Source organism: Heloderma suspectum, chromosome 2, assembly GCF_057233095.1.
Source record: "Heloderma suspectum isolate Gila_16-S chromosome 2, 16-S_ref, whole genome shotgun sequence".
NCBI classification, from domain to species: Eukaryota; Metazoa; Chordata; class Lepidosauria; order Squamata; family Helodermatidae; genus Heloderma; species Heloderma suspectum.
The window spans coordinates 219,542,243-219,558,128 of NC_139459.1; the positions used below are offsets into that span (position 1 = coordinate 219,542,243).

Here is a 15,886-nt window from a genome sequence, read left to right on the forward strand (position 1 = left end):
CTGCATGGCATAGCTTATGGCTTCACTGAGTTACGCAAGCCCCTTCGCCACAAGGCAGTGACCCATGAAGGGGCCCAGTGAAGCTTACTTCTGAGTAGATATGTACAAGTTTTCACTGTTAGATGTTTTAGCTTGGCAGGACTCTCCAAATGTTCCTTAAATTTTTCAAAAGGGGAAATATAGGGGCCATTTCAACTGGGATCAAAGCTGATGGTCTCAGGGAAGGAAGGCAGAAAGGAGCTGAATACTGGGTGTTTTCTTATGTCCACTATTAATATTATTACTTTTAATAGTAATAGAAATAGACATTTCTAATTTTTACAGTTTTCCTGATTTACCTTCCTTTCACATCTAGCGTGTTTAGAAGCTTGAGAAAGTGAGCATGTTATGTAAATAAACATTTCAAAAACACATAAACTGCATTAAGCTGCAACACCCCAACAACTGGAAGAATCAGAAATGTTGCATGTTAATTACAACAGGAGCAAACTGTTGTACGTGTGAACGCACCTTTGTACAGATTTTTCATTCCATATAGTTATGAGTTTGCATGTGCACAGATATTTGAAGCCATGAAGCAATATGACAGAAGTCTCCAGAATTTTTGGGGCATGTGGGCACTTTTAGAAACTTGGAAAAATGTCATGGGCACCATCATAATATGGCTATGGGAGTCTGCCTAGTCATGAAGTGGCTGCTGTGGGGGCAAGCTTAATCACAAAAGACAAGTAACTTGCCCAAGAAACTGAGTAAAAGGCAGAGATACCATTTAACAGAAAAAAAAACTGGTGATACTGAGAGAATCCCTCCCCGCTAAAAACACATGTGTACACAAACTATCCCCACAAAACACACACGCAAAATGAGCAAAACTCCCTCCACAAACACATATAAAAAACACATACATCCCCACCCCACCTGGGGCAACACGAGAGTCCTTTATTTATTTTTAGCTGTCTGTACATGCTAGAAAGCAGAGCCCCAGTTGCCCACTCACTTCCTTTCTTACAAATGCCTCTGGACTCATGTGGGGTCCAGAGGCCTTCTGGGGAAAAAAGCTGGAGGGAACAGGGCTGGGTGGCTGGAAACCAGAGCTCTGCTTTCCAGCCACTCAAGATAAAAGGTATGTTAAACAGAACAAAACCTAGAGAGTTCTACAGTACTGCCTCAAGGTCCTAGTATTTTATGATCTGACAAAAGTGAAAGATAGGACATTAGCTTGTACTCTTCTGGTGACAAATCTGTTACAAGATGCTGGTATCAACCCTAATAGTTCTCTAATATGGTGCTACCAAAGATTATGATGAAGATATCAACCCAGTGTGCAGCCGTTATAAAAAAAGGCAAACTCCATGTTAGGCTTAATTAGAAAAGGGATTGAGAATAAAACTGCCATCATATTGCCCCTATACAAATCTATGGTGTGACCACACTTGGAATACTGTGTACAGTTCTGGTCACCACACCTAAAAAAAGATATTGTAGAGCTGGAAAAGGGGCAGCAAAGGGCAACTAAAATGATCAAGGGGCTGGAGCATCTCCCCTATGAGAGAAGGTTACAACAGCTAGGATTGTTTAGCTTGGAAAAAAGGAGGGTGAGGGGAGATATGATAGAGGTCTACAAAATTATGCATCATGTGGAGAATGTGGATAGGGAGACATTTTTCTCCCTCTCAAAATACAGCTTATAGTTGGACTATGGAATTCGCTGCCACAGGAAGTGGTGATGGACACTAGTTTGGATGGCTTTAAAAGGGGGGGTCAGACAAATTCCTGGAGGAAAAGGCTATCAATGGCTACTAGCCTTGATAGCTATGTGCTACCTCCAGTACCAGAGGCAGTGAGCCTATGTACACCAGTTGCTACGGAACATGGGTGGGAGAGCTCATACCCTTCTTGTGGGTCCCTGGTCAACAGCAGGTTGGCCACTGTGTGAACAGAATGCTGGACTAGATGGACCCTTGGTCTGATCCAGCATGGCTATTATCAGTGAAATTACAGATTACAACATTAAGCAGAGGCATTTGGCAACACTACTTCCTCAGCTGCGCTTTTAGAAGAAACTGTTCTCCTGTGTATGTTTTCTATTCAGTTCCCCAAATCAAGGAAGGGTAGGAGAAAAAACTTTCTAAAGTTAAATGCCATTCAGTGTAAAAGGGAAGATATAGTAATGGTTGGGTCTGGATCATGGTTGTCAGTTGAGGTAAATAAGGGGAAAGGAATTGAAATTGCCTGTCAAAACACCTCACACTCTGGACTCTCTGAAAGCTTGTTATTTCATGTACCTGGTCTTGAGATAATTACCCACTTTGGCATCCTTTACTCCTGTGCCTTGTCATGTGATTCACTGCAGCCTCATACTCTTGAGACAGGGTGAAAAGAGCAACACATGCAATCCACACACTATCTCATGCTCTTCCACCAGCACTTTCATTACACACACTGGTCTTGTTCAGCATCTAGCACCCATTTTGTGAATAACCCACCCCATATTAAATCAATTAAATAGGGAGCTGCTTTGTAAGTTAGTTACTGGTGTCTCAGACATTTGTCTTATTTGTACTACAGACCAATACAACCTACCATTCCAGTTATTTGTAAATATCATATTTAATTTTTTGTTAACTGAGAGGTTAACATTCACAAGAAGCAGCCCGAAATAACAGGCACGATAACACCCTCAACCTTTTGACAGCAGCTCAGTTTGAAAAATTAAGAGGCTGGGTGAGAGGGAGTTAAATCTCATGTTTAAAGAGGGAGTTAAATCCCACATTTCCCTCCTGTGCCCAAGGAAACAAACCTAAAAACTGAGCATTGTAGATGGGAGCAGAAAAATAAATGGAAGTTATCATGCATGTACCTAAAATAAATGTTCCATTGCTGTTGCCACAAAGTGGCAATACCATCTTTCTGAAACTGTCCAGGCCCCCAAACAGATATTTAGATCTTTGAATCAGATGGGGTTTTTTTTAATGCATGCCTACAGCTTGCATGTCCACAGTCCTGCTTATCTAATACAACAGATATTTGCTAGCCAGCTCTGAAAATACAGGCTGCGTGCACGCAGGAAACAGGGTGTACACCATTTCTGGAATGCAGATGTGCTTAACTCCTTTCCAATAATGGAAGCATAAAATCTCAAGCTGTCATACAGCCTCTTATACAGTTACTTCTTCTTTGAGACATTCCAGTAAACTCGAGATTGAGTCATTTAGGGTGCAATCATATGCATGTTTAGACAGAGAAAAGGCCTACAACTCCCAGCATTCCCCAGCCAGCTGGCTGGGGAATGCTGGGAGTTGTAGGCCTTTTCTCTGTCTAAACATGCATACGATTGCACCCTTAAAATATATTTCTGACAAATTCCTACATCCTGCAGGTGACTAGGGATGTACGAAAGTCACCTTTTTGAAGGGTGACATTCGCAGTGGGGGGGAGGCGCGCCGTCCTTCCCCCTGAAACTCTCTCCGGCCGGCTCCGCTCTGCGGAGATTCTGCAGAGCCACCGGCCGGGGCCACCCACAGCCGGACATCCAGCTGCTGGGCAGCCTGCAGGGACGCAAATGGCGGCCGCCATACCCACTGCCATTTGCGTCCCTGTATTTTGCCATGATAGGCTACATAAATATTTACGTAGCCTATCACGGCAAAAAAAAGAAAAAAACAGCGGACACAAATGGCTGCGGCTACGGCGGCCGCCATTTGCGTTCCCCCTTTTTTTTGCCGTTTTAGCCTACGTAAATATTTACGTAGGCTATTACGGCAAAAAAAAAGGGAACGCAAATAGCGGCCACCGTAGCAGCCTCCATTTGCGTGTTTTTTTCTTTTTTTTGCTGATAGGCTATGTAAATACTGACGTAGTCTATCACGGCCTCTGCAGGGACACAAATGGCATCCCTACATTAGCCATAATAGGCTACGTAATTATTTATGCAGCCTATCATGACTATAATGAGGAAGCGAATGGCGGCCGCAGATGCGGCCGCCATTCGCAAAGCAGCACAAAGGGTAGCAGGTAAGTGCTCCATTTCGTGCGCCTTTCGTGTGGTGGGGGGGTGAGGGGCTTTTTTCTGCCACAGATTTCGGGGGACTGAATGCACTAGCATTCGGCCTTACCGAGATCCATGGCAGAAGTCTCTTGACATCCCTACAGGTGACTCCATTACCCTGTCAAATTCAGAAAATGTATTATTCTAAAAAATCCCATTCTTATGGAAACTCTTCCTTTAAAAAAATGGATCCCAACAGTACATGATGCAGTCAGTTCTTGACAACTGATGTTGAGGGAAGTGAAGGTTGTTACACAGAAATACTTCGTAATAAATGTAGGCTCTATCAGAGGAATGGTAGGAATAGTTCATTTGCAGATCTTGAGATCCAAATAAGACAACAGCATTATCCACCTAGTACTGGTTAACACTACTAGAAGCCCCTCTTCTGCCTCTCCTTCGAGCTCATCTCAGGCAGCTCAGTGCTATACACTGGCTTCAACAGAAGCAGGACACATGCTATCTGCTACTACTCTATTTTTGACAAGCAACACCAACATCAACTCTGAACAATCCGTTTGTTGCCTCACCTCTATCATTACAGTGACCCCCGGGTGACAGTTTTGCACCAGCTTCCATGGCTGCTGTTGTAGGCCCATACAAAAGTCCACAAGGGAACAAGAGCAATTTTAATGCCCTGATGCAGCAGAGTTGGACAAAGAGTAGAGAGGTAGCTGCATATATGGCTATTTCTGCAGTGATGACAGCTGTTTGGGCCTTCACATTAAGGTTGAAACCCCAGTGCTGTTGTGTTCACATAACCGATCATGAGGTTGACTAGAGCCAACCACTATGTCTACATTATTTCTAAAATACATCCTCATTCCAAGACAACGTAGGCTGTTGTCCTTGATGAGAGCACAGCTTTAGAGGGCAATCCTGTGCTTGTTTAGATGTGTCAAGGGCTCCTTGGAGGCCTCTCTCAGTCTAATCCAGTAGCCAAGTCCAGACACAGACAAATGGATTCTTTTCAAAGCTTTATTCCTCTTTTACAACTTAACAACTCTACTTACTGTTGGCAACTAGATATGAGCAGTAGAGTACCTATGCCCTACGTTGGAACAGTTGGTCCCCGTTTGAAAGGGAATTACTGGCAGACCCCTGAATTTAAGGACTAGGGAGAGTCCCTCCCCTTTTCCCTTGGATCCTCTGGGCGCAGCCGTTGTTTGCGCACCAGCTGGGCACTACGCCTCCTTTCTGCGCCCTCCATTTGGCGCCGCTCTCTGCGTCAGCGTCGCGCGTCCATCAAGTCTGCTTCCCGCGCTCTTGTCACTCCTAGGACTGCTATCTAAGCTAGGAATGCTGGTGGGAGGAATCTCCGTCAGCTGTTGGCCCTGGGAAAGAGGAGCGCGCTCCTCTCCCAAGAGCGACTCCTCTTCCTCAGAATCAGAACTACTCTGAGATTCTATGGGCTCAGTGTCCACCCTGACAAGATGGAAAAAAGGTCCTACAGCTGGGAATTGCAGGACTTTTTTCTGTCTAAACAAGCATAGGATTGTGCCCCTAAAGAGGTAATGTGCAAGACAGATTTGGGGATTCCCAACTTGAGCACACTCCAGGAGAGAGCGGAGGACAGGAAGGCCTGGCGTGCTATGGTCCATGGGGTCCCGAAGAGTCGGACACGACTTAACGACTGAACAACAAACTATTTTTTACCTTCCATCATTAATACTGTAATGTTACCCCATTTAGAGAGCAATCCTATGGCCCCTAGACAACGTTTGCGGGACCACAAGGTTTTTGGATTCCTGGATCCAAGGTCAGGAACAGTGCTCCAACCGCAGAGCGGGAATCTGCACTCCCCACCTCCTCCCCACCCATGCGGAAAGAACATCAGTGACCTCAGAGAGGGGTTGAAGGGGGTGTTCTAGTGGGCAGGGCAAGGCCTGAAGAGGCCAGGTCACATTGTACCCCCAGGCCTCTCCAGCAAGCTCATCTAGCTAAAGTACAGAGTGGGAGGAGAGGGGAGACGATCACCTCTGCTGCTCCTCCTGCTCTGCATTGGATGGCCATACATCTATGAGTTCGGAGGTATACGGCCATCCTGAGAGGTTTGCGCCCTTAGATAACTTAATAGGGGTTTCTATTATAAGGAACGAGACTATATTTCACAAATTACATTCTATTATAACATCGTAAAACATTTTAGCCTGGCCAAACTAGACGTGACACAGGAAAGGCATGATCAGGATTTCTCAAGGTCTGAGTTTTTTTTATTGATTAAGCAGCCCCATTCAGCTGCTTTGAAGCCTGGGGAAGTGGCACTTCAGAAGATGGTGTTTAATACCCTTTTTCCTATACCATTTCCCCAGTCTAAATCAGCCCCCGCAATCTGTAGTTGGCTCTAGGGGAAAAATATGTACCTTTTGTTTCCCCCCACAAAATGACTGGCAGGCAGGGTACATGCTGCAATTTAGAACAGGGAAATAGCACAGGAGAAAAGAGTCAAACACCCCAATCCTTGGCACCAATTCTACAATTGTCAAAGCAAATATGTGGGTCTGTTCATCACTAAAACAAAATGGAGAACCTGATTACAGATCAGCAGCATTGTGTCTAGTTTGATTTTAGTTTTCCAAAATAGCAGCCCAATTATAGGCCAACATAAATGTGCGCGCAAATTGAGTTTTTTAATTCTGCAAATATTTGAGATTTTAAACCAAATATAACATTTCAATCTAGCTACTTAACATTAAAAACCTCCTTTCTTGCCAGGATTTCCAGTGGAAGAAAAGGCTATTCACAAAACCCTTGCAAAAAATACCGCCCAAACTACCAATCAGACTCCCTGCCTCTGGTAATGTTTTCCTTGTCTAGACAGCAGAAAGAAGTACAATAACTGGGCATGCAATCTGATGAAATGGCAAGAAACCCCTGGATTCTGTGTCTGCGACAGGTGACTGGTCCCAAGCTAAGCGTTATCACAGCAGAGAAAAATAAGCTGTTTATTTTAAACAAGAAGTTTATTTAAACAACAAGACGGAAGGGAAAACTATCCAAGATCATTTTTTTGTTTAGAGTAATTTACCCCTACTTAAAGACAGATTGCTCTACATGTAACAGCTACGTACAAAAAAGTTATAAAATCGTCCTTGGTTGTACAACGATAAAAGAAAAACATTGAAATTATCCAATCAAATAAGGTATGCAAAGTTTTGTTTTTTTCAACAATGAGAGCAAATAACTTACTGGAATATAAAGATAAAAGTTAGAGGAGCATGCCACTAATGGAGACATGGGGTATTTTCACAGACCAGTTTGTTTTTACCACCCCATCTCCATAATGATGTTGATCAAAACATACCATTGGCCATTTAGTTAAAAAAAATATGCATGTCTGTGCACATACACCAGTTACTTTATGTACAATAGAAGGAATAGGAAAAGAAATAAAAGGAGAGAGAAAGCTATACTGCAGTAGTCAGTGTGGCTGAACCGAGTCTTGTTTTTCTAATTGTGAATGTGTTGTCTGTGGGAAAGGAAGTTTGGTTCTCTCTTTTAGTACACTCCTCCTGTCTGCTGCTGGAACACGTCAATTGTATCTTCATCCTCCATTTCCAACTGTATTGAAAAGGTTAAAAATTAAACTCAAATTATAACAAATGATACAATCCAAAACATCCTTTGCATTTTCATTATGACCCAAAAAAGAACAAGGCCAACACAAGGGGAGCTTAAAGATCAGCTCATGCAGTGGGGCCTTCCTGGCTCCTCCTCCCCACTGCAGCTCCCTGTGCCCCTCCAAAGCTGCCCCTGAGAGTCGGGGGGACCCTCTGAAACAGCAGGGAATGGAGCCCAGGGGGCTGCAGAGAGATGGGGAAACTGACAGAATTTGGGGAGGCTGCCTTGTGTGAGTGGAAATGTCTATCTACCCATGTAAGACACCTTTGGATCCAAGTGAACAGGTTTTGATTGCCCAGAATTAATTTTAGGAAACCATGTTTATTATTATCAGTTATTATTTTGATTTGTACCCCGTTTTTTTTTTAACCAAAAATGACACTCAAGGCATATTACAATCACTAATAAAACTTGATAAAAACAGTAAGCAACAGTTAAATACACAACAATAATGGAGTAAAAACAGCATCCAGCTCAATAGGCCTGCTTACACTCCAAAGGCTGTCTTTGTCTGCTGGTAGAAGGACAGTAGAGCAGGAATGAACCTAGCTTACCTTGGCAGGGAGCTCCACAGCTAGGGAGTGGCCACTGCAAAGGCCCTCTCTCACATTGCCACCAAATGCACCTCTGAAGGCATTAGTCTCGAAAGAAGGGCCTCTCCTGAAGATCTTAAGAACCAGGCAAGCTTGTATGGGAGAAGGTGGTCTTTCAGGTAGCTTGGTCCCAAGCCATACAGGGCTTTGTAGGTCAAACCAGCCCTTTGAATTCTGCCCGGAAAGACACCGGTAGCCAGCGAAGCTGATGTAACAAGGGAGTCACATGTTCCCTGTAACTGGCCCCAGTAAACAGTCTGGCTACAGCGTTCTGGACAAGCTGAAAGTTTCTGAACAGTTTTTGCAGGCAGCCCCACATACAGCACGTTACAGTAGTTCAAATGGAATATAACTACGGAATGTGTGACCATGGCTGGATCAGACATCTCTAGGAAAGGGTGAGCCCACTAGCCTCAGCTGTGCAAACACATTCCTGGCAACTGTCGAAACCTTGGCATCCAGGTTCAAAGCCAAGTCCAAAAGTACACCCAAATGGCAAGTCTGGGTCTTCAGAAGGAGTATAACCCTATCCAGCAAAGGCTGAATCCCTATTCTCTGATCTACCTTTTGACTAACCAGGAGCACCACTGTCTTGTCTGGATTAAGCTTCAATTTCTTTGCCCTCATCCAGTCCATTACCAACGTCAGACACCAATTTAGATCTAGAACAACTTCCCTGGATTTGAATGGAAAGAAGCTGGGTGTCATCAGCATACTGGTGGCACCAAAGTCCAAAATTCCGGACAGTCTCTCCCAGCAGTTTCAGTTCAACAGCATAGGGGATAAGATGGAACCCTGAGGGACACCGCCGGCCAACAGCCACGGCACTGAACAGGAGTCCCCCAGCACCACCTTCTGAGATTGCCCCTCCACTTCCCCGTCCACCACATGCTCCGGCATGTTGCCCAAGAATGGAATATTACAGACCGCCTGGAAGTTATCCAATACAGTAGGATTCAAGGAGGGTTTTGGTTTTTTTTAAACTAAGGTCTTATCACCGCCTCCTTTAGGCCAGCTGGAACCACATCTTGCCATAAAGAGGCATTCACCACTGCCCTTATGAGCAAGGTTCCAGCACACAAGTGGTAGGCCTCACTTCTCTAAGGATCCTGTCCAGATCCTGGGGCTGTACATATTGAAAAGTATCATTGCAACTGGACAAACAGGGGCCAATGTTACAGCCACTGGATCTGTATCCACTATCGTGTATTCTTTGTAGTTATTACAGAACCCTGCTATTCACTTGTCAGGATTGTGAATCCATTACAACCATCAGTTATTGTTAGGGAGGGATAATATTCAGAAGACCCATAACCCACAGTGAGCTAAGGTATTAAGATGGCAGAGGAAGAACTTGGTGATCAAATTGTATTTTAAGTTATTGTAAACTCCACTGAGGACCCAACTCTCAAAACTGGGACTCAGCCCTAAAAATTAAACTTGTTGCATTTGACAAGTAACTGAATATTCTACATACAGGAGGGTTACATTTTTTCCATATATCAGCATGATCTAGCTACAAACATGGCAGTATGAATAAGGTCTAGTATTAAACCATTCTTTGGTTAATATTTATATCCTTTTTAGTTTTCTATCTAGCAGGAACTTTTAGTAGCTTTCTTTTTACCTGTGCAGGTGTATCTGTTTCATTGATGGGCTGCCCATCGAACCGGAATCTGATTTGCCTCATTGACAAACCCTACATAAAGAATAAAAAGAAAAAATAAGCAACAGGCTAAAATACTGCTCAGTTGACTCAAACAGCTACACAAACCACCCTTCTTACTTTCCTAACATTGTACACTACATTTGCATTTACAATAAGTGTACCAAAATCAAAGGATGGATTACATGTTAAATTTATCTAGTAAAAGTGCTCAGCAGTGCCCCTATTGGTTGCATTTAGGAGATGCTAGATCATCAGATAACTCCTCAAATCCAGAAGCAGTGATTTGGGACCAATAAATTTAAGTAAACCTGAACGACAATTTGGGATGGCAAGTCCCAGAAGCGTGGCAACCATCTTACAAGAAACAAGTCACTACAAAGCAAGCTTTCCCAAATTCAGGAGGCCTCCATTAGGATTGCGCTATATTTTCAGTTTTTAACAGACAGAAACGGCTATTTCTGCAATACTGGCCATCTGCTTATAAGTTCTGCTAACTCAACAAAAGCATTTACGAGGTTTCAAGATTGTATATTAAATTTACCTTTCTTCTTTCCACTTAAGTGCACTTGCTTTCTGATTTTCTAGGTTCATACCATAAATATACGAGCGGGTTTCATCTTGGTCACTAATACTTCATTACAGAGCTTTGATTACCAAAGCAGAAGGCAATGTTTACCTCCCAAAAGTTTTCTTGAAAAGTTGTGGAACAGCAATTCTTAGACAATGTACCCACTGAAGAATATGCATGATTCTTAGAATGCCACATTCTTTGAATGTTTTTTTGCAATTTATAAGCCATTCCACAAACTGAAGATGAGATGGTGAACTTATCTGCAAGCACTGCTGCCTTCAAGCGTGTGAACTGGCCCTGACTCCCAGCTAAAAAATAAACTACCATGACTGGCCCTACATTAAATCTTGACTGCTCTGCCCTCCTTACCACACTCTGCTTCATTCCATATTCCTAAGGCTGCCACTTAACCACACATGATTAGCCACAAGTAGAAATCTCTAACTTGTAAGTCCTGTACTTTTGCCAGTTTATACTGCTTCCAGAACCAGGCTATTATCTGGCTGAAGTTCAGCCAAGTCCCGCACATGCTCATTGTCTAACCGAACATCATATTTGAGGTTGGACATAAAAGTATAGGGTAGCACCCTATTCAATACTATCATGAATGTAAATTATGTCACACCAGTGTAAGCGACCTCTAGTGCAATGCCAAAATCATTTGCTTGCATGATGGGTTTGCCGGGGAAACCGTCACGCCATCAAATACTATTGGCACTGTACTAGATAACAGCACTGCAACGTGATTTATGTTAGCGGTAGTATTGAATAGGATACTGCCCATAAGTAAGACTACCTATTTTAGACTTGCTTTAAAAAACTTCTTGGAGTTCACCATTTTGTCCAGCTAAAGTTTGCTGTCAGTAGGACCACACCCATGTTCCAAGAGGATAAGGGCAGCCTTGTTTCAGACATCGTGAAGCTCATTACAGGCCAGGGACAATGCTCTGCTGCGGAATTCATTCTTGTTGTGTAGTACTTCCAAAGCCCAGGAAAATACGGACTTGCCCCATCTCTCCTCCCAAGCTTGGAGCTATGGAGGGGCAGAGAATTGTCCCTGCAATCTCACTGTGCTACTGAGGTGTTGGGGCTAGTCAGACTTGCCACAGCAAGCATTTGTGGAGCATGGCCTTATACCATGCACTATTATACACCTACTTGATCTAATGGGTTGTTTTCCAGTTTATTTCTTGCCCTAGTAGAACGCTACATCTTAGTCCCAGTTTCTTTATTTATCTTGTATTATACCAATTGTGCCTAAGAATATTTGGATAAAGAATATCCTGCTTCAGTGGAAGGGTTATTTTGGATTACTGCCACATTCCCCAACAATTCCATGAAAGTCTACTACATTATGGTTAAGATGCCCATCAATTAAAGTAGCTCCAGACTCACTCTTTCTTTTATCCAGTAATCCTGTCTGACCCTCAACCTGAGTTAAGAACACAACCTACTGTGAAGATTATAACTAGGATAGAAAGGAGAGGGCTCCTCTTCCATTCTGTGGCATGGCCCCAGCCACTGCATAGGAAACAAGAGCCAGAAGGCACCGCAAAGTATACGCTCTGCCTGACACAAACCCTTAGGGTGAAACCTGTCCACAACTCTTCAGTGTAACCTTATTAAAACAGCTACAGTTCACAACTTGTTTGCAATGCTATATTTTAAATTTGGTAAATGTAAGTGATATGTTCTACTCAAGGTAATGGTAAGTGGAAGAACAGAGCTAAGTCTGGAACCCCACTAAACATCACCCTGACACTTACATGAGCCCAACGTATCCAAATGCTTCAAGAGTTAGTGATAATATTCTCAAGTTGCCTAGGAATGGAAGTTACTTCTATTGTTACTTACTGTGAGCTCTAATAGCCCAATGGGAAAGTATGCATCTATTGAAACGGAACCATCTCCAAGGAAGGCCTTAACTCACTAAGTCCACTTACACATTCAAATATTCTGTAACAACTTTCCCTTTGCATCATCCTCAGATCTCTAGAAGTTTTAGGATCAATCCAAAATCAGAAGTAGAAAAGAGGCACATCATTAACAGTTAACTTTGATATAACAGAATACCACAGAATTTGAATAAGGTGTCACGGTTTAGGTTTCATATATCCCACTACATAATTGCTAAACTACTGTCCATGTTCTGAAAACATTTATGAGAAAGGTATTTTGAGTAATCACACTTTCTTTACTATAGTAACAATATACTTTACATTTTCTTAAAGTTACAGGTACAGGTCCTTCAGGAGGATACACTTGGACATATATCTCTGAACCTAACTGAGGCCAATAAGTTCATTTTGACTAGCGCTAAAAGAATTATTATGACACTTGTTGCTTTGCTGTCCCAAAACCAATTCGCTTTCAATTCCAGAAACAGCTATCTGCTCACTGTCACTATTTCGAGTGAAAATAGTAAAGTTATGTTAATTAGAAACACAAAAACAAATACCAGAAAAGTTAAGGTTAACTATTATCAGCATCAAAGGGCCTAGACACACTTCCTGATGAAGGCTTCTGCCTCATTCACCAGGTTGGAATTCTCAGACAGGAATGCAGCATTTGTCTTCTAAATAGGAGGGAGCTGTACAGCAGGCTGAACAGAGATAACCAGCCCTTATTTTTCCAGTTTTCCTGCCAGTTTATCTTGACAAGAGTAAAAGCTATAACTGGATGGACGTTCATTAAATATAAATTATCACAGAGTTAAGATGCTTTCGAGTATCCATACAACCGTCTCACCTGTCGTTCGCAATAAGCTTTCATTAGTTTGTTAAGTGGTGTATGCCTTTTAATCTTAAATTGCACCACAGATCCATCTTGCCCTGCAACTTTCAGATTAATGTGGTCATTATTTTCAGTCTTCACTCCTTCCTGTAAGGGGGGAAAAAGCAGCATGTTTTTAAAGGCAAGTTATTCCACTTAGTAATAAATCTTCAGGTTCAATGTTCAGATCACAGCTTCCAATCCTGAAGGACTAGCCACCACAGCTTTTAGCTTCAGATGTATCATTCGCTAGTCATGAGAGTGAAGTTCTAATGAACTGCTATCAACTAACACTGGGTCATGGTAGCCAGGTCAGTTAGAGCATTGCAAAAGCTTCCATGCTTCATGTTTTAACTAAAAGTAATAGTTCATTATTTCCCTACCGTACAATATTCTTAACACACAGCAATACTGAAACTAATGAACTTCATTATGGTTGCAATCCTACACACACTTACCTGAGAGTAAGCCCCACCGAACTCAATGAGGCTTACTTCTGAGTAGACATGCATGGGATTTACTGTGACTCACCCAGTGAAATTGACTAGCATAGTATAATGATGATAATTTATAAGACAAAGTCCCTCTGACTTTTTACAGGGAAAAAAGTTTTTAAAGAGTTAAGGTAGCAGTATGCAGCTATAAAGAGCACCGTAGTCAATTTCATCCTTCTTAGGAAAGCTACATCTATTCTTGGAGCTTTAGCTTCTAACATGCTAATTACCAACACCCCCTCTTGCTTTAGTTGAACTAAGCCAGCATTAAGTTACTGTTTTCAAGTATACAACTCTTTAACACATCATTTTATACTCGTTTTATTCTGCTCCATTAACATGATAAGCACATAAAACTAATTTTTTTTTGTTTTTAAATATCTCCTCTTCAGTAAAGGCACATTTAGAGTTTGCTTATTTATCTTAATTCAAAGGATTTTTTAAAATGGCAGATTCTAGTAAGTCCATAAAAGACATAAATGCTTTTGAACATTTACTGTTAATAACACAATGTAGTGGGAAACACAGAAAAACAATTCCAAAGAACTGGACTAGCCTGAGTAAGTGTACAAGCATGCAACAAGCCATCTTTAAATTGTATGCAGCATCAACGAGTTTGTGTCTGGATAAAACTACTCCAGTAAACTATAGATAGGTTAGGGTGGTAGGGAGAGAGAAGAGACTGTCCTGCCTGTTTAAAGGGCATCGTTTAACAGAAGACTATCCTTTATTTCAGACAACCACCAGCTCAGAGCCTCATGAAACACCTTGCACCTCCACAGAACCCACGACTATAACTATCCCCATTAAATTCTTAGTATGCAAAACTCTGCACGGATGTTCCCATGCCTACTTTCAGCGCACCCAGTATCCTCCCGACACACACAAGTTCAGCACACACAGCGTTGTATCCACTGTTAGTCTAACTGAAGTCCCATTCATTTCAATGGGGCTACTCCACTGACACTGGATACAACCCACAGCTCCCACGCTACAACGCTTTCCAGATCTCCAAGATACACTGCACCGATCTTTTCCCTGCACACCACCACATGCTAAGCAAACTCCATAAATTCCCGTCCCCCTTTAAAACGTTACTCTATTCAGCCGGCTTAAGCGGCAAGCCCTTTCATGGCACAAGATCCAGGGGAGTCCTGCAAGGGGGGGGGGGGACGGGTCCTTGGAGCAGCTAAGATTTTGGCGCCTCCGAAGTCACATTTAAAGCGAGGCGGAGGAGGAAGAGGAAAACCCAGACCACCAGCTGCCAGTTAACCCCTCGGGAGGAGAGAGAAAAGGGGTTACCTGCTGCTGGACTACTCAGGGAGCACCAACGTGCAGGGCGGCCGGGAGGGAAGCAACACAAAGAGGCCTTTCTAACATCCCCAGTCAGTAAGGTCGCGGAGGGCGCCCAGCACGTGAGGGACTAGCGCCTATTTCTTTTTTCTAAACATGGGGCGGGTGAGGGAGGGGCGGCGAAAAAAGAGCCTGTCCCGCGGAAAGCGAAACAACATCCTCCCGTGCAAAGGCAAGGAAAGCTCCCTGCGTTAAGGGCGGGGGGGGGGGGATGAATTCCTCGATAGGGCACCCCCATTCCTCGTTCCCGCCCGTCGTCCGGAAAGACACCAGACTAAGACCTGGGGGGAGGGGAGGAAAATGGCGCGCAAGAACCGGCGCGGTGGAGCCAGCGCTGCGCTCCCTCCTCCCCTACATGCCGGTTCGCAGCCCTTCCCTCGCTCACCTTGGGCTTCTCGTCAGCCATGGCGAGTCAGCGGGGTCCGGTCCGCTCCAAGCACCTCACAGCAAGTGGGGGGACGGAAAGATGAAAAAGCGACCACGACGGCCGAGACAGAAAGACTGGGGGAGGGGGCGAGTGAGCGCGCACGTACTGCCGCGGGGCCGCGCCTCAGCTTACGAGAGCGCGCACGCACTGCCTTCCCCTCCCCCCTCAGTCGCATCCCCATTGGGCCTCAGCCTGCGAGAGCGCGCAGCGCCGTTACATAACTCGGAGGAGAATGGCGGAAGGAGGGGAAAGTATACGTGCGTGCGCGCACCCAGGGGCGTCGTCCGCGTCCCTGTCTAACGTGCGCGCACCCCGCTGGGCGCAGCGAGCTTTGCTCT

General features: G+C 43.8%; 1 protein-coding gene across 1 annotated transcript; it reads right to left on the reverse strand.

Moving 5' to 3' along the window:
* Positions 1-6,992: 6,992 nt before the first annotated feature.
* Positions 6,993-15,655, reverse strand: SUMO2 (small ubiquitin like modifier 2). The gene is made up of 4 exons (XM_084838031.1): positions 15,507-15,655; positions 13,251-13,382; positions 9,890-9,961; positions 6,993-7,609 (listed from the first exon to the last, which is right to left on the reverse strand). Exons 1-4 carry the CDS (start codon positions 15,525-15,527, stop codon positions 7,547-7,549), a joined length of 288 nt encoding a protein of 95 aa, XP_084694157.1. The 5' UTR covers positions 15,528-15,655; the 3' UTR covers positions 6,993-7,546.
* Between the last annotated feature and the right edge of the window lie 231 nt (positions 15,656-15,886).

Coding starts and splice junctions, on each gene's coding strand:
- SUMO2 (XM_084838031.1), bottom strand. CDS start 15,527: ATGGCTGACGAGAAGCCCAAG. Junction 13,383..15,506: donor TGGCTGACGAGAAGCCCAAG/GTGAGCGAGGGA, acceptor CCCCCCTTACAG/GAAGGAGTGAAGACTGAAAA. Junction 7,610..9,889: donor AAACAGATACACCTGCACAG/GTAAAAAGAAAG, acceptor TTTTCAATACAG/TTGGAAATGGAGGATGAAGA.